Source organism: Epinephelus lanceolatus, chromosome 5 (genome assembly GCF_041903045.1).
Source record: "Epinephelus lanceolatus isolate andai-2023 chromosome 5, ASM4190304v1, whole genome shotgun sequence".
NCBI classification, from domain to species: domain Eukaryota; kingdom Metazoa; phylum Chordata; class Actinopteri; order Perciformes; family Serranidae; genus Epinephelus; species Epinephelus lanceolatus.
In genome coordinates this window covers 10,955,231-10,981,459 of record NC_135738.1, presented here as the reverse complement: position 1 = coordinate 10,981,459, position 26,229 = coordinate 10,955,231, and the positions used below count along the sequence as shown (strand labels likewise).

The window sequence follows — 26,229 nt, the reverse complement described above, 5'->3', positions numbered from 1 at the left end:
TGCAATGACGACACCTCTGTCCTCACAGTTTATGACCTACAATGAGCCTCATCCAGACTGCAGAGAATGTTGCCTTCGGTTGTGGTTAGCACAATGCCAATCATTTCACAAATGCACACCAAACAAACAGGTGTACACGCCTCTTTTGCTCTTCCTAATAATAAACTCAAAGGGTCAGCTAAGATGATGGCTTCGGACAGTGGCTGAAGATGCACTTGAATTATATAATGGCAATTTATGTAACTATACCACACTGTTTGATTAATGATCAATCATAAGTCATTATTATACGTAAAACCTAATCTTGCAAGTAATTAACAAGAGGCCCAAGATAAATGTAGTGGAGACAAAAGTGCAACACTCTTCTCTGATATCCCCTACATTTGAGGAAAAGTTTTTCAAAACAAAAATACTAAATACAAAAGAGCTTTTCTCCATTTTACCTCTGGCCTGGAATCCCCTCGCTCTGGTCACACAAGACTGAGATAAAGGTGGTTTTGCCATGTGGTGTCAGCTGAGGGATTTTTGAGGGATTTTCCAAGCTAATAAAAGAAGCCTCAAGGAGGATCTTCTAAATGTATCTTTTACCAGACAAACTTGGTGGAGTGGAGTCGAAGCAAAAGGTTATGATTGCCCAACAGTGACTGCCTGGCTGAGTTGAACTCTTATGCATCTTAAATTAAAAGCAACAAGTCTTTGTCTTTGAATGTCTAGATTTTTAAAGTGATAAATGATGTGACCACAATGTGCTATAAAATGAGGTTTGGTTCTTTCTGAAGAAAGAAAAACCCCTTTGTAATATGTCACCAGTGGTGGAAGAAGCATTCAGACCTTTTACTTAAGTAAAAGTAACAATACCACTGTGTAGAAATACTCTGTTACAAGTCAAAGTCCTGCATTAACAATCTTATAGGCCTAAGCAAAAGAACAAAAGTATTAGCATCAAAATATACTTAAAGAACCACAAGTAAAACTTTATTTTTTTTTATTTGTTAATTTTTTACTTTATTTTTAAGCACAGTAAATTTCCAGCACAAAGCTTTTATTATGAGGTGCTGTTTTCTGCTGTAGAGTGAGTGACTAACTGATAGCTACTTGACAGAGACAGCAAACTAGGTCAAAGACATTGCCAAACGCAAGTATGAGGCTGAATGTATTAGACTGTGGGACCTCAAGCTAATGACTAAGGAGAAATCTGGACCCTGTGGCTGGACCAGTTGGGAACCACTGCTCTACAGAATGGCCAGTCTCACAATAACATATATTTGATTATGATTATTAATGAATATATGTGTTAATTATCTAAATTTTGCAGCTTGTTACGGTGAAGTTAAACTTAATTTATATGCTGCTGTGTACCATATGCCATAATAGTATATCATAACTTATTAGTTGATTTATATTTTCCATTAAAAACACAAATCTGCCACCAGCCAAATGCTGGTAAAGTATGCAAACGGCTGCTAGATTTGCTTTACTCAACAGCCAAAAAACAATGGTAATCTATTCAGTGGCCGGTAGATTTTGGAATCCACCAGCAACTGTGGCAGGTGGACAAAAAAAAAAAAAAAAAAACTTACAATGCTGAAAGTAACTTGTAACTAAAGCTGTAAAATAAATGTACTGGAGTACAAAATTTGCCCCCAAACTGCAGTGGAGTAGAGATTTAAAGTAGCAGAAAACTGGAAATACAAAAGTAAAGTACAAGTACCTCAAAATTGTAAGTAAAATACTTGAGTAAATGTAACTCTCCAACATTATATGTTACTAACTAATGGGTTGCCAAGTTGTGAAAAACTGACTGCCGTTTATGCTCCGTTTTGACTCACATTTGACTATACTATAGAAATATAATTATTGGATTTTAATTATTTTTTAAAAAAATATTTAAATCGCATTTTATATTATTATTTTATTTATATCACTTTACTTATTTTATTTAATTCTATTGAAATTTTATTTTATTTTTGAACATTTCTGAGACGTAGCTAAGCGGAAGTGACGACACACACAGTTACCCAACATGTTTTGAGTGTTTTTGATAACATGTTTTCACAGTTTAGCTCATTCAACGGCGCGGTATGGTACAGTTACTGGTATGTAACACATTATAGCTGTGGGAATAAAAAACTTTAACATTAAAACGTCAACTGTTCAAACAAAGCGTACATTAATAGCGGATGATCCTCAGCTAAACCCGCCAGATAGGTCAGGCTGCCAACGTAAAAAATAAGTAAAGTAAAACAAGTGAGACTTCCGATTTAAATATTGATTGTAAAATAAAACAATTTAATGTTAGATTACACGAGCGTCTTTTATTGTGAAGAGCGTAGACCGGATATGGAATTGTTGTTGCTGTTAGCTTGCCACCAAATACAGTGCGTGCCCATGTGTGTCTGGAGCTGGAGTGTAGCCTGTACAGTCTGTGGTTTAGAGCGGTTTGTGTGTTTGCTGCCACAGTAGAGGCAGCCTGAGGGCGGCGTGACACACATTCACCCGCTGAATATTTTTCTTTTTACTTACGAAACAGATTTTAAGCGTCCGTACCGATGTAGCGTTAGCAGCTCGTGAACTCATCCGGACTTCAGTCAGTAATCCCATAAACTGAACTGGTGAGTAACGTTATCTTAAATGTAACGTAAACACGCTCGCGGCTAGCTAACGTCGAGACAATATTTAACGCATAAAGGGTTAAACGCTGCTTCGAGTAATGGTGGTTTTACGCGGGTTAATTGTTAACAAGCTTGTCTGTTAACTAAGCCTGGTTAGCAGGGTCAAATAGTCAAAAATAGCCTGCTACATGTAGTTAGCTAACGCAGCTAGCCAAACTATTATATCGCACTCATCGCGGCGCATCTATCGTTAACGTCACTGTGATTTGTCAGCACGTGAAAGCTAATTAAATGCCCATACGTTGGTTGTGTATAAATTGTTGCCATTGTTGATACCTGACAGTGTTGCTTTGCTCATTTTTGAGGTCATGCGTTGGTTTAAGGAGGCAGTGTCACAGACAGAAGGAGTCAGAGCTAACTAACATCTTGAATGCATCTACATAACGTTACTGTACTCTGCCGTGCTGGGCGGTGTTCAGGAGCCAACTGTCTGCAAGACGTGATTTTCAGGTTATTCTCTCCTCCCTATCTATCGTCTTAGTAACGTTCATTTTCTCCGACTACCCCAGGATGCTGACAGTCACTTGGGTGGGGCTGACGCGGATGACAGTACACCGGAGCAGAGCCCAGGGATAAACCACACCGCACCGGATCCGTTTAAAAAACCGAGAGCGGGCGGTGGGTAAGAGCCATGACCAAGCCCGAGTCGAAGAGAAGCGGCGTGGCCACGATCAACACCACCAGCAAGTGCGCCACATCCGCCGCCGATCAGATCAAGAACGGCTCGGTCGAACCGGGCTGTCCGGATCAGAGCACACATATGAAATCTAATGTAATGAAGCAGACTTCAAGGGAGAGCATGCACCGGAAAAACACCGAGTGTGAAGTCTATGACGACGGGACCAACACCTTTTTCTGGTGAGTGCTTTAAGGCAATGTCAACACTTCAAATGTCAAATACTGAGCGCTGCAGCATCTGAGGTGATGGTGTCGATTTGATCAGTGACTGCAAGCACATACTTCAAATTCACAGTTCCTGCAGTAAAAGACTAGACAGCAGGGTTTTATAGCTTTCAAGGTGAACTGAAAGACAGGTCCGGAGTGACCTCCATTAATCACCACAAATACTGTGACCTTGTCCTAAATATTTGAATACAATGCAGTTGAAGTGCCAAGTCTGAGGTCAAGCTAAAATGTGTTATGGGGAAATTATTAACATGCAAATGAATTACCAAGGTCCACAAGGTGTCAGTTATGAAGGTGTTCTGCTAGTGTTTGCCAGGCTGTTATAGTTGCTTACATTGCACATCCAAGCGCAGAGCTTGTTGTTGACAAGCCAATAGCCAATACCCCAGCCTGCACCTTCAGCAGAAAGAGATCCACGGCAGATTTGAAGTCGAGACAGATATACTGTCCATGCAGTAAACTGGAGAAGTGAGTTCTGCATGCACCCACTGACACACACACACATACTCAGAGCATGGTGACATGTGCAGGGTGCAGGTGTTGCAGTGTGTGGGCTCAAGGCTAGTCTGGAAAAGTGACATTCTGCTTTGCAGTCTTATTTATTGTATAGCTACCATGGCTCTTCAGCCTGTCGCTACAGGAATATGGAGTCTGAGTCTGTGTATGTGTGCATCATCTCTGCTTTGTGTGTAGAGCAAGGGGCACTAAGAATCTGTTAAGCTATGCAATACCTTTGACAGCACAGGAGACTGGTCCTCCCAAAGAAAAGCCTTAATGAGAATGTCTCATTACTGTGTTACGGCCTTGACATCCAGGTTTCCTGTTATTCTGATACTGAAAGCATTAACAGGAACTTAGATGCTAAGGTACTTTGTCTATTCAGGTTATTAAAGTGGATCATCATCCTGCAGTATGTAAAGGGGTTTCTAATGTATGGCCTCCCCATGTATATCAATTAGGGTGCACTAAATACTAGACACATAGCTTGGTTTATGCAGTGTGATTAGAAAGCACAGCAAACTGCAGACTCAAAAATGAGCATAAAGTTGAATCAACACTTCTATAAAACTGTTCAGCTTATTCTGAACATCGTGACCCTCATGACGGCAGGGGTTACTATAGGTTTGCTGTATTAAACTGCAAAACATTATGATCTTGGCTGAGGTCAGCTTAGTTTTAGTCATAAAATAACCATTTGTGGTTAGTCCTACTTGTGATATATGTATATGTTTGCTTGTTAGGAATTTGGCCTTACAGTGGTTGGACGACACTCCCAGTCTGATATAATCAAGAGCTGATAATGAAGAATGTAGCTTTTTACCTTGTGGTCAACTTGGAACCCTGTGATCATGTTGAATCACACGGCATCCTGGATGTTTATTGGCTAACACTGCATTTATTTAAAAGCGGCAAAACACATTTCATAGCAAACGTGCAGCACCTGATTTCCTCCTTCCTGTCATAAGCCGTTAAAAATGTACATTCAGCAGTTAATACTTTTCAGAACGGAAATAAGGCCAACCACTACCTCAAATTCACCCATGATGGACAATTTCTAGGAGCAGACTGTGGTTAAATGTGAAGAAACTGTGTGTTAAGCAGACGAAACAGAGGAAGTGATTGTGATAAAGGTGGTTGTTTTGTAGGAATCTTTATAATGGAGCTCAACAATAAGGATTGTCCGATTGTCCAGGGCAAGTAGAAAACCTTATTGGGCTAGAAAATCTTGCAGCTCACTTGCCTGATTGGGTAAGTGGTAAAAAAGAATGAAACACATCAATTTTCTTTGGAGATGATGTTGGAAGTGGCTAAGGAGTGAGCCGTCATTGCAGGAGTTAAAGACAAAGTTTTTGAGCTGAAGTGCAAGCGAGCATTTCTGTTGTCTTAGAAATAGTTGGGTAACAGAAGAGGATGTGGGTAAAACTCCAACTATGTATTACACAGTTTACTGCAAGTTTGAGGGCAAAGATGGATAAAATGGGGTCATTTTTTAAAGGCGCATCCAGTTTCCAAATAACCTTGCTTGAGCGGCAACAACATCTCACTGTCTCTTGCGTTCGTTGTTATTTGATAACCACAAATTAAAAATGTTTAGGAGCAAGTAAAAATTGACTTTGGGCAAGTAGGTTTCTGACCAACTTGCCCGACCAGGCAGGTGAAATAAAACAGTTAAGATGAAACCTGACATAGGCTGGGATGTGAGACACTGACTCCCGAGTGTTACACCAAAGAATTGTTTGTGGATTCTGACAGCTTCCTCTGGTAGTTAAGGAGGGTAACCATGTGGCACACAACCTGCCTTATTAGCACAGATTGAATGTCGGGGGAAGTGTGTTTTTTTTCTGAGAAAAGAGGAATAGCTTGGATAGACCCTTTTATAGAAGTAAGCCTAATGAAACAAAATTTTGTGCTTGCACACCACTTTTGATTTTTCCCTAAATAGCATTGCTGCCCACACATTTCAGAGGCTTCTGAGAACGCTTTGTGCCTTTTGACTGCTGACAGTGTCTTGGGAAAAGTGTCATTTTTGAATGTATTTAAGACTTAGGTTATTAACAACACTCAAGAATATTGAACTCATATGAGGATTTAATGTTAAGTGTCAGGAGGCCGGTGAACCTGGGATTTATAAGACACTGAGGTCTTGGAAATGAGAGGCTGCTGTGAAACCGAAGCTTGTTGCATTAAATTAAGTCACATTTTTTTAGCTCAGTAAGTCACAAGCTATTTGTCAAGCTTATTTCAACCCTGCAGGACAACATTAGACTATTTGTGCCTATGCTCTGATTGGTCATTTGACTCACTTCAACCCGTAGCTTGTTTTATGTGAATGTTCAAACTTAGTCTTATTGGGAAATGTTGCTCTAAGGTTAGGCCGCCTCTCAGTTACACCGGGCTGGTATTTCCGCTGTGTCTTTTCACTCCCGGTGGTGTTGTGGTTCTGTGGTTGTTAAGCAAGAGAGAAGCCAGGCCCTCCCTTGTGTCTCCTGCCAAACAGGTTGGATAAGGAGGTGGAACAGGGAGAAAATGCTAATGACACCTGGCATGCCAACTCCGTGACTCAGACTCTGAGCCGAATGGCTGGCAGAGGGGGTGATGTTCTCCAGCTCGAGGGATGACAGCAGGGATCTCAATACAAAATTAGCTTTTTAAAAATATTGCTATATTATTCATTCTTAAATACTAAGACAAGTTTTGTTGTGTTGTTGTTGTTTTTTTCAAGTCTGGAGAAGAGACCATTATCAGTGTAGCTACAGTCTGATACAGCAAATGCCTCTGTGCCGTTGACCTCGATTGTTGTCCCAAAAGTATTAAAAACACATTAAGAGCCACACTGTTGCACCAGCTGACATTTTCCTTAATGACAGTAAACATGGAAAGCATATCCACTCTGAAACAACTCTGTGACTCTATTATCAAATCTCTGGAGAGGCAAATGTCACTTAGCGTGCTCAGGGACATGGTTTCGTGTTTATGCATGGCTTTACTTGTGTAATGAGCGGAGAGAAACAAACTACACTTGCTGTGTTGATTGTATAAAAGCTGTGAGACAGAACAACACCTAAACAAGCTGAGAGACATAACCCCCAAATATTACCAGGCGCAACCACCTGATGAATGCAAGTCCAATATTCACAATGCTTTCAGCTCTGCTTTGGTGACCATATTGATATTGGCATTATATACCGGTATGTTCATTGAAAAGTAACAATAAATTGCAGGACAGAGAGATGTGTTTCGGGTAAGTTAGAAGCCATTGCAATCATTGCGTATTTTGTCTACAAGAGAGCACTGACAGGTTTAGTTTGCTACTGTAAAATGTAAGAATGTCATGCTCACACTCCTGCAGCAGTAGTCCTCTAAAAAAACAGAGACGGTGATAGCAGAGTAGGGAGGCTCTGCACACAGGTCTACAATGAAATACAATTTTACCCTTTTTAAACAGGTAGAAAAAGATTTCCACACACTGACATCTATGCGGTGTTTCACTTTATTGTTGAGCTTTCGGTCTATTTGACCTTCATCAGAGCACTGGACATTTGGACTTATCGATGTTTCCAGCAGCTTGCCAAGACCAGGCCAGGTGGAGTGGTGGTTGTTCACATGTGGGAGGTTGAGTGGCGATTGCGCTATATGGTGATCGAATACTGATGTCCAAATTAAGAACTTGAGTATTTGAATACTGAAGTCTTTTTTTTTCTTCAGATGTGCTTAAGTAGGTGGAGTGTAGCGAAAAAAACAAGGAGAATCTCAAATCCTGCTTTTCATTGCAATCAGTTTTCAATTTAGAATCGAAGAATTGCGGTTTTTGCATCTTAGAAAACAACTTTATAGCCTCAGTAGATTTTTCTTAACTTTCAAATATTAGTGCTTAACCTGCTTTTATAAAAGCAGTCATCATTTGGGCTCTTATCTTATCTTGCTAGACGTTCTCTTTAGTTAGCAACAGCCACTAGCTTTAGCCCTTTTACACTGCCTCATTAAGGCAGCGTTATGTCACCTCAGTGTCAATCATTACAATTGTGGAATGCAGGTACAGAGTTGTCTTGCCTTTAAGGTAGTAACAGCACCGAAACAACGTCAGTGTAAAAGGGACAGCCAGCTGAAAGGGACAGTGGACAAGACAGGTGTGACCTTTTGATGTGTTTCATGTGCTGCCCACCCCAGAGAGATTTAAAAAGCAGCTTATAGCAGTTAGCAGCTAACTCAAAGAGGAGGCACAGTGGCCAGAAATATCTGCAAATTGGGAAAACAATAAGGTCCAGGAGTTCCTTACCCTTGGTGCAGAGGATGAGATCAACTGGCATATAACAGGGACAGTAAACCACTGCTGATGTTTATGTTATATGTCATGCTAGAGGCTGACACTGTTGTGTTACATATCATGCCCTTCACGCCTCTTTTAATTGCACAGTGCCAGCATGCTGGCTTTGGTTCTGTGTAAATATGCGAAGGCAGCATAAAGAAGGGACTTCGTAGCAGCCCTATAGTGCAATCTCTGTGTAAAAAGGGCTTTTGAGTGATGTTTGGTACTCGAGGTGCGAAATAGTAGTAAAGGACACTGAAGTTTAGCAGTGGTTTAGAGGGGTTGTGCAACATGTTGCTGAAATGCAAGTGAAATTGCTGAATTTGTAATTGTCTTTACCTGAAGTGACACTGCTCACAATACTCATTGTTGCACACATTGTCACATCATTAGGTTAATTGACACTGGCTGCTGGCCGCTGTTTATTCCCTTCACAGTGAGTGTCACAGTTCACTTGCAGGTCACACGCTCACAATGCTGTTTGGTGTCAGTGTTTTTAACTGAGCCCCATGGAGTATTTTCAACAGCTGGGGTACCATCAGCAAACAAACACAGAATAGGCAATAGGTCAAGCGTTTAAAAATGCTTTGACTGGCCTGATGCTGACCTCAGGTATTGCCTCGGTACAGCGTGGATTACAGTAAATATTGGCTGATTCCAGTGGCCTTCTGATTAGGGATAGACCAATATGGATTTTTAAGGGCCGATGCCAATACCGATTTTTTTCCATCACCCTTAGCCGATGACCGATTATGGACTGCCGATTTTCTTGAGCCGATATTTGGGGCCGATACTGCTTTTGCTCCCTCAATTTACATCAAAAAATGACACAATGATAACAAATATTACAGGTCTCAAGTTTAAAATAAGAAACATTTATTGAACAGTAAAAAATACTAAAACAAGATGGAAAGTTGAGGTAGAACAGGTAGAATATTATTATTATTATTATTATTATTATTATACATTCAAATAAAAAAAAAAGAGTTCAGTGCTCTTAAATCTTCCAGTAATGTCTTTATAAAATAAACAAATATTTAAGCTGAAGCATAAATAAAACAACAACTACGCTACACAGTAGGATTCGCTGCATGTGCGCTGCAGGGTCTTCCGGCAACACAGAGCTGCCCGTGGATGCCTGTCTGTAAATCATGCCAGGGAAAAATAAATCCGTGAACCCACGCGCATATCGGCCGATGCCGATACAAATAAAAAACTCAAATATCGGCCCGATATATCGGCCGGCCGATGTATCGGTCTATCCTTACTTCTGATCAATCTGATAAGTATAGTTTTAAACCTTGACCTGACTTTGCCATTGCTCCAGCCATTCTCATATAGATTATCATGCAGTTATGTCCTTGTCATTTTTCCAAAGATCATTCAAGGGCTTAATCCTTTCCTCTTTATAATTAGGAATTCCTGGGGTAATCCATTTTGTGTTGCCGTGGCTCATATCAGTAAGTGGACAAATAAAACTTTGCCCCCTGAGTTAAGATGAATCCCACAGATAGCATGAATGTATATCTGAACCTCTGTAGCCTGTAACTGTTTTAAGACAAAGGCCGAGGTTTGCTCCCTATATGGGGAATGAAGTTCAACTTGTCGACCACGGTATGCAAATGCTATAAATCTAACAAACCGGATGCTCCCTGCTGAGGTCTCCACAGTCCACAGTCAGGCATGTCACCAGAAAATTGACACAAAAGCTGTTTTTGACTTCTATGCCTCCACTGAAGTGAGATAAAATGTTGGACTGACTCATAAAATGTGTACCTCATTGTGTATTTTTTGTTTTGCACACCCTTTTGTAATTATGTTCAGCTGACGTAACCTGGTTTCTCAACAGAAATCTCTTTGAACTCACCTGTTTTATCTCGTCTCCACTCCCTTCCTATGTTCACACTGATTATTGGAGACAAAGATATTTTGGCCCACACCCAGGATGTCTAAATGCTTTGTTAAGACACTTTGTTAAGTGATCACCAATGTGTTCACAGCTCAAATCACACTGCAGTTATATTGCTTAACGTTCTCCTTTGGTGACCTGAGATATTGTCAGCTTTTTTTTTCTTTACTCCGGTGGCTTTTATTGAATTTTCCTCTTGACTAATGTTATTAATATCCCTCTCTCCGTTCACTCTCTCCCCCTCTCTCTGCAGGCGAGCCCATACTGTGACAGTGCTGTTTATCCTGACCTGTGCTCTGGTCTACGTCACGCTGTTGGAAGAGACCCCCCAGGACACGGCCTACAATACTAAGAGGTCAGTAGACTACGCGCGTCACTTCCTCAGAGTCCTCAAAGCCAAAACACAGCAGGAACCAGCAGGCTGCCCAAAGAATATCCACTTAATCCTCTGAGGCCTTTTGACTGGACTGAAGTTTGAAATAATTGTTGTAGTCAGCATCAATACTGATTTGAGGTTTATTCTAACTGGTTTTATATTTTGATTTGTACCTCTGCCCCCTTTTAACCAGACGTCCACCATTACTTTGTTTTTATGTTGTGTTCTGTTAGTCTGATTTCAAATAATTTGCTTCTGTGTGGGACACACTGTGTGTGTTTGTCAATCTTTTGCGGGTCATGTCACACTGTCATTTAAAGCCCGATGAGTAAGTCACATAAACAGAACAAGCCAATGAGCACCACAGTTTTAATCTCACCTTTAACACCATTTGGCATGAATCCACACAGCCACAGCAGCATGGGTGAGGTGCAAACTTCAAATTGAATCACTCCCTTCTTCAGTGGCGTTCACCTTGAACCCAGCTGGCCCCCTGTCAATGCCATGTGGAGCTTTTCACTGAAAAATGATAGCCCAATGACCATGATAAGGAAGAGTCTGAATGTCAGATACCATGTGATTAGATTAAGTTTTGAAGAGTGGCTGTTGTGCTTTACTCTTTCAACACAGAGAAAATATCAAACTCAGTTCAATACATTTTCTAGTGCCCAGTCATACCAAAAAGTGACAGGCTTAGTAGTGACCATACTGAGTAGTCTATGCCTCCAGAAAACAGCGTAGGTATGGTGAAGAAAGCTCTTATTCTAAAGATGAGGGTTGTTTTAAATTAGATGGTTCCTCTTTTATTTTAAACTTACTGGTTCTCTCTGGTCCCTCAACTCTCCAGTAGGTTTCCAGACTCAAATTTATGTGTCAATATTCTTCAAAGTTGAAGCCTAATGCGGCTTAGTGGATAGAGTAGGTGCCTGATGTACAAGGCTGTTGCCGCAGCGGTCTGGGTTCAACTCCAGCCTGTGGCCCTTCCCTGCATGTCATTCCCCCTCTCTCTCCCCCCTGCACACTTGACTTTCTTATCAATTAAAGGCAAAAAATATCTTAAAAAAAAAAAAAAAAGAAAGACATTTTAGAACTGACCTGGATTTGTTCGCATGGGCTGACTTGTCTTCATCATCTTGGTCAGGAGTCGATATCTGATGCACATTAGTCTGATGACGGCCACCTGAGCTTTGATACAGGACAGGGTCGGCAGCAAAATGTATTTTAGGACCTAAAAAATAAATGTGTGTTCAAGTATACGCTATATAGAGAATATTTTCACCGCTTTACCTCATGGAGGACGGCAATTTCTATCCTTTCATCAAACCCACAAGACTCAATTGAGAAAAACAGTCATTTTAGCTCATTGAACATGGGAGCTGCCGGTATACCGCTGCCCCGATCAGTTAGTTTGTGTTATTGTGTAATTTAGGAGAATCTGCACTAACCCTTTTTAACAACAAAGTCACACAGTACAAACAAACTTACTGATCGAGGCAGCAATAGACCAGCTGCTCCTACGCTCAGTGAGCTTTCATAACTGTTTTTGTCAATGGAGTCTGACTTTGAAGTGAGCAGTATCATGGCTTCTGTTCCTTTTTGGATATTGCTGTCGGATGACAAGGTAAAGCTGTCAAAGTAATCTCACGTAATGTAGCGTACACTTTAGTGGATATTAATCTTTTTAGGTGGCTAAAATGCATTTTGTTGCTGACCCCTCCTCAATAATACATGGGTCAGCTTCCGTGTCAGTACTCTTGCCTGCTTCTCCAAACTGGGGGCGTACCAACCACCATCTAATGTATGTAATGCACTGACCTTATAAAAGCCCACTCAAAAAGATCCTTCAATTTGCTTTTCAGCAATAGTGGCTGCATGTGTTAGTCATTTAATTTAAATAGTGCAAGGCAGGCTAAGCACAAGAAAGCTGCATAAATGATGTGTGTGTCTGTGACAGAGAGAGTGAGGTTGTGTTTATGTGTATGTTGCTGCGTGTGAGGGATTGTGTGACGTTCTTAACAGGATTTGCTGCAGTCAGCGCAGTCTGGCTCGTCAGGATTAAGACCCTAGAGCTTCTTCTTAGCAGAGGAGTTCCCATACTCAGACTGAATCTCACTCATATGCTCATTCATGCACAGCAGGATATGTTCAACCTCTAACACTAGTTCACACACATTTACCCTCACTTTGACATATACTCGTAATCACATACACTCACTTTCCTGCCTACACACAATCAATCACCGAATCACACACACTCATGCTCCCACCCTCGTTGGCACACACAAGCTGAAATCTCATTGTGTGTCTAGCTAAGCCTCCTCTGTTCATTTGTAGGCTCAGAGCAGTGGAGTCGCCACGTCTCAGGGTTTTCAGATCTCAACACAGCAGCGATTAAAGGCAACACAGCCTGATAGCAGCAGGTTCAGATTGGCCTCATCTCTTGAGGAGTTGTGAAAGGGAGTAACTGTCCATGGTCAGCTGAAACAGGTCACCAAATCAAATTATGCCGCATTACTTTCCCCTTCCTGTCCCTTCCTATGTTAGGCCACTGACATCACAGATTTTATGAACAGCTTGAATTTATTTTCAGACCACTAAAAATATAGAAGTATGAATCTGGGTTGTAGAAAATCTTCCATTGGCACCTCTCTTCTAAACCTGCTGTAATGTATTTCTCTTTTTCAGTACTTATGCCAAGAAATCTGTTCAGCAGATTTTGTAGGTCTGGCTGTATGTTGAAAACACATTCAGACAATTCCCTTAAAATAAACGCTCTAATGTGCGAAACTTAAACTTTTCAACTAAATTTAGCTCACTTTGAACAGACAGCTGGCCATCATTTCAGGGCTGCGCTGTTATCAGCTGCTCCAACATCAAACGGACACTTTGGAAGCGAAACCTTGAAGCCGCAAGCCTCTTAAATCTCTGTTATTATTGAATCCTCATGTTTTGCATTCACATTCTGAGTAGCTTGCCAACAAGCGTGTCATGGCTGAATTTCCACTTATTAGTATTAGCAAAAATGAGGCAGATGTGCCTTTTGTCATTTATAAAAAGATAAATCACTTTTCTATAATACATTACTGATATTTCAATGGAATAAATTACTTACTGACTTTTTCATACTTCAAAAACAGTATCAATGAGTGATTAACATAGAGGGGATCAAAATAAAATAAATAAATAAAATAAAAATCAACCAGCCACCCTCCTCCCCTGACAAGTTAAGAACAGTCCCTTGATTGCAGTGAGGTTTGTGGACCGTTACCTGCCACAAAGAGAGAAATGTGAACGGCTTGTTTCTCCTCTGACACGTCACATACCTGTGTGCCGCCACGGCTCGGCTGTTCAGGTACTACTGGGCAGTCATGACACCAATGAAAAAGGAAATTATTGGACCTTGAGCCGGGCTTCTCAGTCGCCGGTAACCCATGTTATCTTGCACCTGTAAACTGTAGAACGCTGATGTTATTTTTTTTCCCAAATTCAGTGTTACCAATTTAAAGCTGGTGTTTTGAGACTGAATAACTTCCACATTCACACAGACTACCTCTGTCTGCCGGAGTAAGTGATCAAATCAAACATCTCCGCTTTCACTGTCAGCGTAAATATGTTCAGTTCCACTCTGCTACTGGAGTAATAGCCATGAGGCTTGAGTCCGCAACACATAAATCAGCTGCCAGATTCATTTATAGTATATCAGAAATTTAAATTGCATTTTTCTGTGTTTCTACTTGTGGTCCTAACTGTAGGGGGATTGTGGCCAGCATCCTGGTGTTCCTCTGTTTTGGAGTGACACAAGCCAAAGATGGACCCTTTACCAGACCGCATCCAGGTAAGAGTGGCATACTTGTGGCTGTATTTCATCTTCTTCACGCCATCTGCCTCCTGTTATGTTAAAGAGTAGGTTATATTTCAAATAATTTGAGTGGGTACCTCCCTGAAGCATAACCAGGATATGTCATGTTTTGCCCTGGTAGAGAATAACTTAAGAGTAGAGTATGAACAACCTCATGAGCATTAAAGAGCACTATATATCTGCCATTACAGTAATTGACAGGAACTTTGCTCTGTTAATATAGCGCGCTGTTATCAGGAGAAGCCCAGGTGTTGAGTCTGATTTTTTTGACGGCGCATTATTAATTTATTGTCTCCATTGCGTCCCTGTGCAGAGAGGTAAGAGTACCTGAGAGCAGTTTCCACTAATTCAATCAATAGCAACATTTGAGAATCTCATGTTGGCCTCTAATATGAAACAAAGAAGCTCTGAGTGCTGGGAATCAATACACACAATGGCTTGCTAAATTTAATTGTCAAAGTGAAGGAGGCATCTGGGTAAATGAAGTGGGTGGGGTGTTTTCCTGGCATGGGTTAGGTCCAAGTAAATTCCACTGAGAACACCAACAAACAAGTCCACACTGGGTAGATAGATAGTTACAATAATGCTCAGTCAATATTTTAAACATGGTATTAATGCACACCCTTTAATGGGGCATTTTCGGCTCAGCTTAACACATAAACGTCTCCCACAGATCAGTGAGCTGCTGTTTAGATGCAGAAAAAGGGACATTTGTGCCCCTTATGGTTTTATCTCAGCAAGACTGCGACCATTTTCATTTATTCATGACCCACCACTGAGGCAAATTTACATTAATGCAGTAACTTGACACCCACCGGTAAAGATAGCTGGCATTAGCCTACATGGCATTATACCATGGCCACATTGCATTCTTGATTGCGCTTGGCTGGCAGGTATCTAGTAACTGAAGAGTGTAACCGGACACCTCTGATGCAGGTGTTTGTTTCCACTTCTGCTTTGATGTACCAGTATTCAAACTGTAGGTTAGGACAGCAACAGCGGGGCTTAGATTAAAGAGCTTTCAGCTAGTTGAACATCTTGGAAAAGGGGCCACAAGTGTATGGTCCCTGAATGCAGCATAAGCAATGTGGCATTTAGATCTCTTTGTTAAAAGTTGATATGAGTCTGCATCCTGTTGTTTGTTTTCATTACTCAGGTTACTGCTGTTGTTTTTGACGAGTGTGTCAGCTTTGTATTAACAGTTTTCACCAGTGGTGGGGGTGAAGATATATCGTATGTTGAACCTTTTTTGGTGTCGCTGAGTGTATTAACTGTCACACTGCACCTCTTTTTAAAAATCTGCTGCACACTCTAAAGGGATGCGTCTATTTTAACAGTGCAGTTCGTGGAAGTAGTTTGCTGTTTAGGCTTTGAACCAGGTCATTTATGCAGGACACTCATCTTCTCCCTTACACAACATGTTTCTCACTAACTCCAGAGGGAAAGGAAGGAAGGAAGGAAGGAAGGAAGGTAACAGGGTGTGGAGGTCAGTTGGGGATGCACATTGAATGTTGGCGGTTGTTGGCGGAGGCGTGAAGTGGCCAGACAAGAATTTGGGCTGCTGTTATTGCATTACTCGTGCCTTCTTGCCCCCTCCTTTTGTGGATTGAAAGACAAGGGTTCATTTGTTGTTGAGTGGCTGCGTCACACTCCCTGACTTGTTGAGCCAGCCAAGTGGGTTCAGTTGTTGTTCACCTTGTTGTAGTTTTTTTGAAACTCCACAGGTTTGTATCCTGGGAAAAGATCCAGGGGGACTTTAGGATTTACAACCTGCAACTCCCGCTGGATCACCAGCTGGGAGTGTCGCAGCACACTGAGCTTACACACATCACTTCACGAGGAATTACTGTAACAGTGACCGTTGAAGTTAATCCTTTTGTGACTCATATATTACAAGGTGCTGCTGTGAAAGTGTTCAACTTCTACCACATCCATTTTTTGTCCTTTCATGTGACTTAAAAAAATCTATCAATGAAACACAACTTAAACAGAGGCCAGATTATCTGTGGCAACCCTTTTGACTGTGGTGCTCAATTTCTACTGACTTTTGCTGTGTCCCTGGTAATAGAAAAACACTATGATTGATGTGTTGTGAAATTCTAGATGATTAAAGTCACCACATCTTACCATCGTGATTTGATTTTGCACTAATACTCGCATCCGGAGCAGCTCATTGTGTCCAGTCATGTGTTCAGGGAAGATGTCTTTCATGAAAAGACGCATTATCAATTTGTTCATTGCGTGTTGGTGTGGATATCAAGAGCATTAGTGAAAAGGGTACATGTCAAAATCAGGGCAGAAACAAAGGAGATATCAGGATATAACATTGTAAATTCATAGTTATGATTGTCAGCGAGGTCTGTCTGACTGAGAGAGATATAATGATACTCAATACAAAATAAAGCATCACTTAGATTCTGTTCACAATCACAATCTCTAACCTGCCCCCTTTAAACATCAGAGGAACTAAACTGAAGTTGTTTTAATTCCCAGATGCCACCCAACATGTTGTATTTTTGTCTTTCTTTGAAAGTAACTACAACTCTCACCATCACTTTCTCTCCTTCTCTGTAGCTTACTGGCGGTTCTGGCTTTGTGTCACTGTCGTCTACGAACTGTTTCTCATCTTCATCCTGTTCCAGGTTGGTGTGCCGATGATGCTGATGCATTGATAGACTGAAACACTCACATTAAAACATTCATTGCCGAAGGGATAACCATATGCTGTACATACACATATAAAGTATGTACAGCAGAAGTGCTTCTCTGGCAAAACTGAATTTTGTGGACATTCACATTAGGGCTGCGCCTGACTAAGAATTTTCCTGGTCGCCCTATAGTCGTCATTTAGGGCCATTAGTCGACTAGATGCCTGCATGCTTATGCTGTTAATTCAACTATTAAATGATATATTTTGGGCAGGGCAACACAATGGTTTGAGTTGAAGGTGTGAGAAAGAATAGTATCAGTAACATTGTTAACACTGTGTTACATTACAGAGAAATAGAAAACCGTACTAATGAACCTTCATTAATATAGGCCTATATTTTATCTACAAGTGCACGTCACACACTGACGCCGGATTTCCACTAGATGCGTGTCCATTGCAGAACGGCAGCGCTGGTTATCCACTGCATGCTCCGCCGTCCGTCAATACCCACCGGCTGCGTTTGCTGTGCGGTGCGGTGCAGCTCCGCCGGAAGACATCTCGGTGCACTGCCATGATTAATATCTCCTCGTCCATGGTGTCAACGGGGTGAAATGACATCTGAAAACCTCTGACCTGTTGACTTCAGGCCTGCCTCTGCCCATTATGTAGTTTTTAAGGTGTAGTGCAGGGAAATATGATCCGCTGTAAACACTGTGTATTTTATTTTGAAAATTAACCGGATGTTTTATTGTGTTTCTGTGCACGACTTCCTGCCCCGCACGATCTGCTCTGTGCTGTATTGCTGCGTTGTGCTCCGGCGTCCGGCAAAAATAGAAGTCCTGCGTATCTGTTGCGGAGGGCTCCGGAGTGCCGGAGCTGAGACGGAGCCGGAACGCAGCACAGCCGCAGCCGGTGGAAACACACACATTGACTAGAATTGAATCCTATCGGCTCCGCTGCTGTGCCGGAGCGGAGACGCAACCAACACGCATCTGGTGGAAATTGGCCTTGAGCGAGCCGCCTGTTAATGACGCTGTGGGCTAATGGGCATGTAGCTACTTCCATGTTTCAGATGATACGTCATGTTTGTAGTCGACCAATGAAGATGAGTTTACATATCACCTTGGGTTCGTCCTTCACCTTCTCAAAATGATCCCACACTTTGGATTTCCTGCCGGACATGTTATTAACTAGCCTGTGGAATAAGCACAGGTACCAGCCCTGGAAATTAACCTGACTCCTGTCTGACTGCTGAGCGTGGACACTTCCTGTGTCTAAGCGACCAATGAAATCTTGCCAACTAACGTTTGGTCAGTTTAAATTGTAGATTTGTGTTCACAAACCAAAGCAAAGTAACTACACTCTGAAAAAACATGTAGTGGAGTACATTAAGACATCTTAAAACCAGGGCTTAACACTGGCCAAAATATAAGATTATCTGTTCCGCTTTTTCTGCTGCGATCCTCCCACATCTGGAATCCTGGAAGCCTCTTTGTGCTCTCCCAGTTTGATTAAAATGTCACAGAGCCAGACCCTTTCAAACAGCAATACTTTACAGCTGGCAAACTGAATCGTAATCAAGCTTAAATACTGTTAAAGAAGTTTTAATACTTAAGCCATCTACTTTTTTTTCTCGAGCAAGGAAATATTAAATTGTAGATTGGTGAAATCCTCCATTAATTCCACAATTCATAGAAGCAAAAAAGGAAACTTGTTCTTCTGTGGTGTTCTTTGTAGTGCTGCATGGAAACAGCTAGAATCATTTTTGCTTTTTTGGTAGAAATTGTTCTGAAGGTTGTTTTGAACTCCTGGCAATATGATTAACAACGGCATCTGTTTACTTGGAAACATTTCCATATTCCTTTATGTAACAGTCATAGGTGAAAAGTCACATTGCACCATTCACCATTCAGTCTCAGTGTGGTTCGATGTCACAAGAGAAGCTTCTTTTCAGAGAGAACAAGCGCTAATAGTTTCTGTACTTTTCCTCTAAACCCATGTTATCCAGACGGTGCATGATGGACGACAGTTCATGAAGTACATTGACCCCAAACTCGGGGTGCCGCTCCCTGAGCGTGACTATGGAGGAAACTGCCTCATTTATGACCCAGGCAATGTCAGCGACCCCTTCCACAACATCTGGGTAAGACTATTTATCACCTGTTTATATCAGTGATAAAAGGTGACTCATGAACATGTGTCTTTGTGGACGTGGCATTTTATTGTTTTAAACATATTTTGAATATGCAGTACCGTTCATGCTCAGAGTGTTAAACTGAAAACTTGTGAAAAAAAGTGAAATTTCTGACTTGGTGCTGTTATTTATATTGTGGTACTCTTTGCCCTCAATTACTACTAATAAGGAAATGACCCAATTCTTAAATAGTGAGAATGAGTCTGTTTCTTTCTCTCATACATTCACACACTCATTCTCCCTCCTGTCTCTTTCTCCTTTGCTTTCTCTCACACACAAACGCACACACTCGCAGTTAGTGTGGCTGTGTGCTGACTGGCTCCAGAGGCTTGTGTCTGGTGCAGATTATAGCCCATCAGTAGAATCAGGCCTTCCCCCCCCCCCCCCCCCCCCCCCCCCCCCCCCCCCCCCGGGGAGGCAGTCTGCTGCTGCTGTTGCCACGATGACCCAGACCCCATCTCCACTGTTGGCCTGAATTCAGTCTCAGGGAGTGGGTCAAGCTCACCACATCCTTTCCTAAATTATAGCCAACCTTTGTGAATAACCTTTAAAAATGTCAAGTTACGACCACATATTTAGAAAAAACAAAACAGAGTTGGAGACCATTTTGGAATTGTATGTAAAAAAGCAAAAAACTAAAATGTGCGAGGCAGAAAGATTTGAATATAAATGCTATGTGGTTGAACTGCAGTGTGTGAAAAAAATAAAACAGCGGAGAACTGCTTTTGGACATATTTTATTTCTGTGCGTTATGATGCCCAGCCAAGTTTTGTCCTGTTCAGTGACCCAGTACTCACTGTTCTCATTTCTGGTTGGTACCAATGTGAACTATTTGTGGGACTTTATTAGAAGATAGAGAGTAGAAGTTAAGCGTAGGGCTGCAACTAATGCACCAATGAATTGTTCAGCCCATTAAATGTCAGAAAGTAGTGGAAAATGCTTAGTGAAAAAAAAAAGCTTCTCATGAAGAGTACTTGTTGAAAGTAACACATTGGTTGGTCTCTGCAGGACAAGATGGATGGCTTTGTTCCAGCTCACTTCCTGGGATGGTATATCAAGGTACGTATGCAGTGTGCTGTTACCGGACACTGTACACCTGTGTGTGCTAATTGAATTAGTCGCTTAAAGAACAACTGGCGGCTTTTAAACTGCCCACTCTAAACAAAATGGTTTTCAATGGCTGTGTTATGAAAGGACTTGAGCATGGGACATAGAAAAGATTTGCAGCAGTCAGTCTTGTTACTATGGGAATGAAAACAATGTCTTTGTCAGTGATAACAGATAACATGCATTTAAAGCCCCACTCCACTCAAAACATGTTTCTTCTGTTTATATCCTCTAAGATGTCTGACCTTGACTATACTGACTTGTATCTGTGCAAACTTAGACAGGTGTTTTCATATTCTTCTACTGAAGGAGGTGCTGTCTGTGTATTTTCCTTAAAATCTAAGATTCAAATGTACACAGAGCAAGCTGCATTAGCTACGTCACAAATTCAAAAGCCAATTGCTGTCTTAAGGCCCTGACACACCAAGTCGACGGTCGGCTGTCGACCAAAGTCGGGCCATCGGTGAGCGTCTGTCAGCCTAGTTTTTGCGGCAGACCTGCTGCTTCTTCCCACTTTAACCTGAATAACAAACTGGAGCTAGCTGGGAGCGGCTAGCGAAGCGTTAGACGCAGCGTGACCGGAGGGAAGCACAGCCAGTTAGCCTCCACCAGAGATATTGGATAAAGGAGATACCCCACCGTAGGCTTATCCAATATTAAGAAAACGGTTACTCTTCCTGTCTCCTAAGTGGGCGTGGTTAGCTCTCCCTCCAATCAGAGCCTGTTCTCCCTCAACCCCGCCACAAGTCTCCTACGGGGGCGTGGCGCTGACGTCACTGAATCAGGAAGTGAGCTGAGTGGGGTATCTCGCTTTATCCAATATCTCTGCCTCCACTAGTCTCTGAGCTAGCCCCGGCTCTCTGTTTGGATCCAACCGGAGCACTGAGCCCTGGTTTGTTATTCAGGTTAAAGTGGGAAGAAGCAGCGGGTTTATCTTACAGCTGAGTGAAGTGGAGCCTGCGGAGGAAACACCGGGACCGTCTGGATGTAATAGTCCGTGGAGGTGCTGCGGTGCTCGGCTGCACAGATAGGAAACCCCTCGGCTGACAGGATGTATCACTCTGTCACTCCGCTCTCTCTCACGCAGGCGCAGAACGTACGTGCCACTTGGCCGTCGGATGTAGTCCGTGTAGATTGTTCAAATGCAACTGACACTGGGCGACGTGAGGTGACATAGATGATGCAACAGTTGGCTTTCGTTGCCGCTAGTTCTTTGATGTCGGTTTGGTGTGTCCGCACCTTTATATGGGAAACACATGATGACAGTGGAACAGACTTTGACACAACACTAGCAGAGAAACCCAAAATCTCCAGCGCCAAGCAGACAGTACAGAGAGCAGAATTAGCATTAGCATAATGACAGCAACATAATGAAAGTTTTGACAGCAAATGTGATAGACTGTGCAGTTTTTAGATGTAAACCGAACCAATGTGAATGCGCTGTAACATCATAGCAGATATAACTGTATGTTTCACAACCATTAACGTTTGGTCAGCTGCTGCCAGTTAGCCTACAAGCTAACAAGCTCACAAACAACATAAATAAAAGATGCTTACTACACTCACCATTCTGATATGTCTGCTAGTCGCTGAGTTTGGTGCACAACAGACTCCTCATGTGAGTCTGGGTCTGACTGGGGTCAAACATGTGTAGCTGAATCTCTCAGATGTTTACTCTAACGCTAATTTTGGCCATCTTAATGAGCAAACTCTCTGCAAGCAGCAAAGGTGGGTGAGGCAGAGGCCAGATCCAGAATTTCTCATTGAGGGAGAAGGAGAAGATCTACTATGTGGAAAAACATCCTAAACAAAGTAATAGTACAAGTGCATAATCTAAAATGTGTCTGGAGGGGGACTGCAAATATCTGACTCACTAAGATGCAAGCACCTGAATCATTTAACACCAACTCATATATATTATTGGCTGATCACCATGTTAAAAAATCTGTCCTGTAAACTCGACCAGTCTTTTCTGTAACAGACTGACAACCAGGTTGCTGTTTTATGAAACAGACCAACAGCACCGGTGTGCTCTGTTGCATTTGCAGCAATGACGAATGTTTCCTTTCTTTCTGTGGTATCCTGCAGACCCCCTCCCACTCCACGTCACTTACCTCCTCCTACTCACCGTCCCCCTTTGCTCTCTTCTCTTCCTCAGACTCTGATGATTCGGGACTGGTGGATGTGTATGATAATCAGTGTCATGTTTGAGTTCCTGGAATACAGCCTGGAGCACCAGTTACCTAACTTCTCCGAGTGCTGGTGGGACCATGTACGTACAAATATTACTTCTCCTTTGCTTACCGAAGAATCAACAGGTGTTAATATGAATATACTGCAATGAACAAACATCGGTATGACTGAAGGTGTGTTTGTTTGAATGTGTCCACATAAGATGGAGATTCTTGTGAGTCACCGTGAGAAGAGACTTGACCTGCAGCTGTGTACAGACTTATTCAAAATGTAGGATAACTGTATACATAAACATCAACAACAGAAAAAACATGACTGCATAGGCCACCTACTTTAGGTGGATGATTTGTTGTCCCAGAAATAATTGTGATAAATGATGCTATTGTCATTTTAAGACCGTTTTATACCACTAATGTAATGATTATATAGTAATTGCTGACCTTGATGAGTCGAATTATCGTGAAGAATTATATTGCTGAGCAGTTGCAGACCTCATAGGGCTGGGCTGCAGTTGGACATTTTTCCAGTAAGTCTGCAACTCAGTCTTGTTTTCTCACGAGCCATTCAGCAGGACAGATCGGTAAACTTCTCACCATGTGCTGAATTTACTCAAGTTTGCAAAGGTCACTGTACGTCTGAGCTGCTGCTCTGCAGTGACTGGTGAAAGCACAATGAGTGGGTTTACATGGACAGTTTAATTCCCTTTTAAGAGGAATGAAAGTTCATTCCTATTAAAAATGAACTTGTAAACACCTAATTCGGAATGAAAATGAAAATGTGCTTGAAAATTCATTCCGATGTAAGGGGCCGGAATATTCCGTTTCTAATTTCGAATGAAAATTGCAGCAACGGGCTGAGATAGAGGAGTCGGACTCGTTGCGCTCACCGGTTTCCATTCGCCACAGCACGGTCTTCTATCTCCCTTCTTCGACCTTCTACCTCCCTTCTCCTCCTCAACAGACGAAGCATTAGCAGAACAAGGTTGTTGTCGTACTGCTGCTTCAAGAATATAAGCAAAACAAGCCAGAAAAAGGCACTAAGAACGGCGGCGTCAAGCATCTTGTTATCCGGAGCGAGGACTATAGTGTTTTCTTCCGGTAAACACGTAACATCCGCCCCGTCCCCTATCCAATCAGAAACCTTCCCTGCCCCAAACCTTGCGCAGACCCAAATAAAGGCTAATAACTGATCTCCCATGTATACCCTCATTCGGGATGAATATTTCTCATGTAAACTACCTGGAAAAACTTTAATTCCAAATGATTTCATTCAGATTTATTTCATTCCGAATGAGAAGCCATCATGTAACCGCACCCAGCATGGAGCGTTGTCTTGCATCAACAGTTGAGGAGGCATTGTGATTTTTCAATATCCTTGTGCTTGCTCCCTCCTTGCTATTAAGCTTTATGGTAGCAATTAAGTTGTTATTTGTTTGTATGATAAGAACTTCATGTCACGCCCCCGGGAAACAAGGCGGTCTAAGCAACACAAGTGATAGCAGGGAAAGTCATATAAACACCATTAGGAAGTAATAGAGCAACATAATAGAATGTAAACAGACATATTGTTAACTATAAAAACATATTAAGTAGATTGCATCAATAGGACGTAAGGGCAGTTACTGAAGTTATTGCACAAACAACTGCTTTTTTAAAGTAAATATGAATAACAGTACAAGTTTATACATAATAGAGCCTGAGTATCTACTGTATGTGTGATTTCAAGAGGGAGACACAATTCTGAAGAGAAAGGATTTACATTAAAAACAAGGCCTGGCACACACACTGATGTTCTCGTTTCATTCTGTCTGACAAATGTTTCGTCAAGTGTGAGTTTTCCTTCCTAGGTTGCAACAAAGCTAATGTGAGAATCAGGGAGATCTGTACGCGCCCACAAAGTCCTAAGAAAAAGTCTATCTTGTGTAGGTGGATCACAGTTGTGTAGGAATGTCACTGTGTATTTTTTCTTTATTCTTTGATAAAATTGTTTTGCTTATCTTTCTCTAGTGGATCATGGATGTGTTGGTGTGTAACGGTCTGGGGATCTATTGTGGCATGAAGACCCTGGCCTGGTTGTCAATGAAACCCTACCAGTGGCAGGGCCTGTGGAACATTCCTACATACAAGTACGACTTCACACCTGCTGCACTAAACATTGACAACAGCTGCCTTTCTAAAGCAAGATATGGTATATTCAAAAGTGTGATTAACCCATGATCAAAGCCCTGCTCTTACAGAATCCAACCATGGCATTTAAACAAATGATACTGATTTTAAAAGTATATTTCTGTAACTTCTCCAGAATTATTATTATAAAAAAAAAAAAATCTTCGACCTTTGAAATAGTGTGCATTAATGGGCTGGTATTGCCCCCTTTAATTACACATGCACCAACATTGCTGTGTTAGAAATGTACCTTTATTTATTTCCAACTGTGTCTCTGCTGTGTCCTCTCTCAGGGGGAAGATAAAGCGGATAGCATTCCAGTTCACACCGTACAGTTGGGTGAAGTTCGAGTGGAAGCCTGCTTCAAACCTTCGTCGCTGGCTTGCTGTGTTAGGCATCATCTTTATGGTGAGAAATAACCTGTTTTTTATTTATACGAAAAATTGGAAATAATAATGGCAACCAAGAAGGAGATGACAATACAGTGAAGATAGTGAACATGCATGGTCATGAAAGACGTCCTCAACATGCTGTACATGACCAAGAGTCAGTCCACTCTACTTAAGCTAAATGTTAACCTAAATGTTTTTCTACATTTGTCATTGTAATGTGATTACATTTTTGATTGTTGGTTATATAATAGACTTACGTAAGGTATACAGTATAGGCTTAAAAACATCACTGTGTACTTTCTGAAGCTCTTTAGCTTCATAGATTCTGCTTTTTTTATTTTTTGAACTAAAAAATATTTAGAAAAGTAATCAGTTAATGAACCTGTGTCAGTAACAGTCATTTTCTCACTTTAATATTATTCAGATTTATTAATATATCAAAACATGATGATTAACCGCCTACAAATGTATTATGATATTCTCATTGCACCTACATTAAGACCTGTGTTATCCTATCTTGTACCGTCTTAGTTTCTCCTGGCGGAGCTGAACACATTCTACCTGAAGTTTGTTTTGTGGATGCCTCCTGAACACTACCTGGTGCTGCTCCGCCTGGTCTTCTTTGTCAACGTGGGAGGTGTAGCCATGAGGGAAATCTACGACTTCATGGATGACCCGTGAGTAGCAGCTACATAAAGTTGGCTGATGGGAAGTGCAGAGGTTGAATGGGTTCATAGATTGACCACATGCACAAGTAGAGTTAGGTAGATCATACCGTGTCTGGAATACTGATCTGTAACTGATGCCACATTTTCACTGTATGGTTTGGCTCGACTCACCTCAGCTCAGTTTGGTCCCGACTGGTTTTGTCCATTTCATTTTCCACTGCAGATCGAAACTCCTCAGTGTAGGCAGGATTCTCAGATAATCCTACTAAATGCAGGAATGGGCCACCTTACTCTGCTTTACTCTAAATGGCTTACCCTGACATTCTTAAGG

At 41.7% G+C, this 26,229-nt stretch overlaps 1 protein-coding gene across 1 annotated transcript in view; it reads left to right on the top strand.

The window, feature by feature from the left end:
* The first annotated feature begins 2,404 nt into the window (after nucleotides 1-2,404).
* ptdss2 (phosphatidylserine synthase 2) overlaps nucleotides 2,405-26,229 on the top strand; it is a 32,067-nt gene continuing 8,242 nt past the window's right edge. Inside the window, exons 1-11 of the mRNA XM_033635901.2 lie at nucleotides 2,405-2,612; nucleotides 3,182-3,530; nucleotides 10,548-10,649; nucleotides 14,423-14,505; nucleotides 17,104-17,171; nucleotides 19,188-19,322; nucleotides 20,382-20,432; nucleotides 22,639-22,752; nucleotides 24,680-24,798; nucleotides 25,132-25,246; nucleotides 25,762-25,907. Of these exons, the coding sequence (XP_033491792.2) occupies nucleotides 3,304-3,530; nucleotides 10,548-10,649; nucleotides 14,423-14,505; nucleotides 17,104-17,171; nucleotides 19,188-19,322; nucleotides 20,382-20,432; nucleotides 22,639-22,752; nucleotides 24,680-24,798; nucleotides 25,132-25,246; nucleotides 25,762-25,907 (1,160 nt within the window). The 5' untranslated portion in view covers nucleotides 2,405-2,612; nucleotides 3,182-3,303. The remainder of the gene's footprint in view (nucleotides 2,613-3,181; nucleotides 3,531-10,547; nucleotides 10,650-14,422; nucleotides 14,506-17,103; nucleotides 17,172-19,187; nucleotides 19,323-20,381; nucleotides 20,433-22,638; nucleotides 22,753-24,679; nucleotides 24,799-25,131; nucleotides 25,247-25,761; nucleotides 25,908-26,229) is intronic.